This window comes from Urocitellus parryii, chromosome 11 (genome assembly GCF_045843805.1).
Source record: "Urocitellus parryii isolate mUroPar1 chromosome 11, mUroPar1.hap1, whole genome shotgun sequence".
In the NCBI taxonomy this organism is placed as follows: Eukaryota; Metazoa; Chordata; class Mammalia; order Rodentia; family Sciuridae; genus Urocitellus; species Urocitellus parryii.
In genome coordinates, this window is record NC_135541.1 from 116,990,307 (window position 1) to 116,994,964 (window position 4,658).

The following is a 4,658-nucleotide window of genomic DNA, read 5'->3' on the forward strand; positions in this document are numbered from 1 at the left end:
AAAATCCCCTTTGTAGCCAGTTGTCCAAAGTCACCCTGCAAGATCCTGGTTTTTTTTTTTTTTTTTTTTTTTTTTTTTTTTGCCTTTGTGAAATTGCTATTATCCCTTAATGCATAGACTTTGGACCCCCTATTCGCCTCTTTCTGTCTTCCTACACTGCAGTTTGCTCGACCTGACTTTATGTGTGTGTGGTTGTGGGGACAACATAGTACTACTTGACAGCACATGTTCTGATGACCATCCAAAGAAAGCACTGGCAACAGTCGGAGTCACATGAATCAGTACTGTGGACTGTGGACTACGTGCTGAGCCTGCAGAATATCACAGTCCTTCTGCAGAGACACGAGGAGTCCGGACAGCTCAAGGTAACATGTATATTACGGTTTAGATCGAGGTGGCTCATATGTGAAGATATTGGTCCTATAGCAGCACTGTTCAGAGATGGAGCTTGGGGGGAGTGATGGGATCCCAAGGGCTCTGACTCGTCAGTGGGCTGTCTATCCATAACTGAGGGAACTACTTGTAGCTGACGCCAACTATGGGTAGTGGGCCACGGTGGGGGGAAATAGGTCTCTGGTGGTGTAATCTGGAAAGATATTTCTTTCCCCAGTCTCTTCCTCTTTCTTTTTCACTCTCTGCTTTCTGGTTTCTGTGATCTGACCAGCTTTCTTCCTCCCCTCCCTTCCACCATGATGTCCTGCCTCACTCAGGCCCCAACAAAGGAACCTGTCAACCATCAACGGAAACTTCTGAAACCATGAGCCAAAGTGAATTTTCCACCTGTAAGTTGTTTTTATCAGGCATTGTTTTGTTTTGTTTTGTTGGGGGGTTTTTGATACTGGGAATTAAACGTAGGGGTACCTAACGACTGAGCTAAATCCCCAGTCTTTTTATGTATTTATTTTAAGACAGTGGCTTATGAGTGGCTTATGGCCTCATCAAGCTTCTGAGGCTCACCTCAAACTTGTGATCCTCCTGCCTGGGCCTCCCATACAGCTGGGCTTACAAGCATGTTCGACTGCATTCAGCTTTTCTCAGATGTGCGTCACAGCAGTGAAAAGCTAACAGCACAATATCCTCACCATTGATTCCCAGTGCAACGTCCAGCGTATTTATCCATTTATGAATGAACGGAGACCAGGATGACAGAGATCAACAGAGACAGAGTCTAGACAAACAGAGACTAAGCACCCTTCCTCTAACCCCACCAGAGGCCATTCCCTTTCTTACACTTCAGTTTGCCCAACACATCTCCTTTTTTCCTTTGTGCTCTTTTATTCCTGCAAACTTCTGAGTCCCCCCCCCAGCCTTTTTTTTTTTTTTTTTCAAATCTTCCTTAGGACAGAGCTTCTCAACAAATGCAGATGTTAGGTGGCTGAACTACTGATCTCCCTGCCCCTTCCCCTTTGAGTGACTGTCCAGAGCCTAGGAGGGAATGGAAAGCTCTGAGGCAGATTCCATTTGTAAGCGAGCAGCCTTTCTGTTCACCTCGGTGTGCCACACAAATGTCATCCCTTTTTTTTTTTATTTGTTATGATGAAAAGAAGTGGGAAGCAATGAATCCATATGACACTGTGTGCCTCGGACTGAATGTTTATGTCTCCCCCAAATCCATCTGTTGAAACCCAACCTCTCGGGGGATGATGTTTGGAGGTGGGTCCTTGGGAGGTGAGAAGGCTGTGAGGCTGAGCCTTCATGAACAGAATTGGTGCTTCTACCAGGAGCCTCCAGGGAGCTCCACTGCATGTGGTCACAGCAAGAAGATGGCCATCTGTGAATGAGAAAAGGTCCCTGCTAGACACGGACTCTCGTGGCACCTTGATCTAGATTTAACAGCCTCCAGGAATAAATTCATGCTGTTTATAAGGTATCCAGTCTGCGGTAGTCTGTCATAGAAGCCTGAAGATAGGGTAGATGCCCCTGGTCTAATTCTGTGACTCTTTCCTTCTTCCATGTTGATATCAGATTTATCACGCCTGGAAAAAGAAAGATTGCATATGCATATCTATATATCTATGATTCTCTATATCTCTATATAATTCTATATACAGACAGACACATATTTACATCATACACTCGGCAGTAGCATCAAAGTAATATTCTTGCATCTAGGATTTTCATATAGTTTGCCATCCAAGTAAAACTCAAGTATTTTTAAGGCTGAAAAAGGACCGTTCATAGTTATACTGGAACGATAGGCATCGATCAGAACCGTCTTCAGAAAACCACAAGTCTCTTATGGAAGGCGATAGGCCTTGTTGCAGAGTGGAGAAAAGTAGAAAAGTCATTTGAGAAATACAACTAGTTGGCTTCACTTCCGTGAGCCCCATATCCTGCCCCAGAGGGACCCTTAGGGAGAGCAAGTCACACTCAGTAACTCTAGGGAACATAAGACAAGGAACCGTTGGGAAGCGAGCATTTCCAGGAGCTGAAATGTCAATAGCGAGGGATAAAAGGGATGGCAAGGAGAATGCCACAGGTCCCCATGCCATCCAGTGTTCAGGCAATGGGCAGGAGGGCGCAGAAGAGATGGGAGCAGCTGAAGAAGACTAGGCGGGCGCTTTGAGCTGTCCTGGGTGAGCCTTGTTAGGGTGGGGGAGGGAAATTCAAAAGACATTGCTGTTGATGCTACCCTAAAGCCAATACTCACTTTTCAGTTACCCTAAAGATCATTAATTTATCTGTGTTGTGCCTGGTGTGGTGGCAGGTCCTTAGGAAGCTGAGGCAGGAAGATTTTAAGTTCAAGACCAGCCTGGGCAATGTAGGGGACTGGAGATGTGTAGCACAGTGGTAGAGCACCCCAGAGTTCTATCCCTAGTACTGCCAGAAGAAGGAGGAGGAGGAGGAGGAGGAGGAGGAGGAGGAGGAGGAGGAGGAGGAAGAGGAGGAGAAATAGTCATCTATGTTGTAAGAGTTTTAAGAGGAATTGATTAAATCTTTTTGGTTTTGTTTTGGAGGAGAGGAAGCTGAGGTTAAGTGAGAAGTTCCTCAACTCAACTTATTGCTAGTGTCAGAAAGTTCAATGCAGCCAATCTCCAGTTTCAGAGAAGGATCTTTCATGTTTGGGGCTTCTAACTCATGGATTTCTCTTTGAGAATTTCTGGTTCTTTGAGAGTCACCTTTTAGAAGGTGTGATGTGACTGCTGGGTGAATAATCATGAGTCACCATGGAGATGAGAGCTCAGGGATTATACTTCAGAGCTTCTGGAAATCTTTCATTTCCTTGATCTTCTCCTAGTCTTCACCAAAATAGTCTATGCACTCAAGACAGGCTTTCTGAAAGAGGCCTCCGCAGTCGCTGTTAGCTGACTTTTCTCCCTTCACCCAGCCCCATTTTGCAGGTTCATTAATTGTTGGAACTTTGGGAGGGATAACAGAAGAAGTTTCCTCTCTTTTTATTTCATAGTGATGTAGGGGAGAAATACAGTTGCTTAAGTCTCTGGAGCCAAATATTACAACACAGAAAGGAGAAACAGGGATCAGGAGGCTTTGTGTCTATTTCCAACCCTGGCACATACAAACACTATGAAACTGGACAAGCATGTACCTCTGGGCTGTAGTTCCTCTATCGCAAAGTGATGACTTTACTGGATATTTTCCAATTTGCTTTCAAGTGCTCACAATCGTCCCTGGCACTAGGAATATTTTCTGAAGAAAGGAAGAAGCTAGACATTACTCATTTTTTCTGTCTTGACCCTTCATTTCTAGGCATCATGGATCATGTCAATCACAGCTGGACCCAGACTTTCATCCTTGCTGGTTTCACGACCCCTGGGACACTACGACCTCTTGCTTTCTTGGGGACCCTATGCATTTACCTCCTCACCCTTGCAGGGAACTTGTTCATCATTGTCGTGGTTCACGCAGATTCTGGACTGTCCACACCCATGTACTTCTTCATCAGTGTCCTCTCTTTCCTGGAACTCTGGTATGTCAGCACCACGGTGCCCACACTGCTGCACACCTTGCTCCACGGGCGCTCCCCCATCCCGTCGGTCGCCTGCTTCCTCCAGCTGTATGTCTTCCATTCCTTGGGCATGACTGAGTGTTACCTGTTGGGAGTCATGGCTCTGGACCGCTACCTAGCCATCTGCCGCCCACTGCACTACCACGCACTCATGAGCAGGCAGGTACAGCTGTGGCTAGCAGGAGCCACCTGGGTGGCTGGCTTCTCAGCAGCACTTGTGCCAGCCAGCCTCACTGCCACTCTGCCCTACTGCCTGAAGGAGGTAGCCCATTACTTTTGTGACCTGGCACCGCTAATGCGGTTGGCGTGTGTGGACACCAGCTGGCACGCTGGGGTCCATGGGGCAGTGATTGGTGTGGCCACTGGATGCAACTTTGTGCTCATTATAGGACTCTATGGGGGCATCCTGAGGGCTGTGCTGAGGCTGCCCTCCGCTGCCAGTCGTGCCAAGGCCTTCTCCACCTGCTCCTCCCACATGACTGTAGTGGCACTGTTCTATGCCTCGGCCTTCACAGTGTATGTGGGCTCCCCGGGAAGATGTCTCGAGGGAACGGACAAGCTCCTTGCTTTAGTTTACGCCCTCCTTACTCCTTTCCTCAACCCCATCATCTACACACTGCGCAACAAAGAGGTGAAGGAAGCGGTGAGGAGGGTCACTGACAGGCTCAAGACTGTCTTGAGGGGACCCTGA

At 47.3% G+C, this 4,658-nt stretch overlaps 1 protein-coding gene across 1 annotated transcript; it reads left to right on the forward strand.

The window, feature by feature from the left end:
- Nucleotides 1-297: 297 nt before the first annotated feature.
- LOC113196221 (olfactory receptor 6N1-like) lies at nucleotides 298-4,658 on the forward strand. The gene is made up of 3 exons (XM_026407990.2): nucleotides 298-365; nucleotides 711-782; nucleotides 3,709-4,658. Exons 2-3 carry the CDS (start codon nucleotides 758-760, stop codon nucleotides 4,656-4,658), a joined length of 975 nt encoding a protein of 324 aa, XP_026263775.2. The 5' UTR covers nucleotides 298-365; nucleotides 711-757.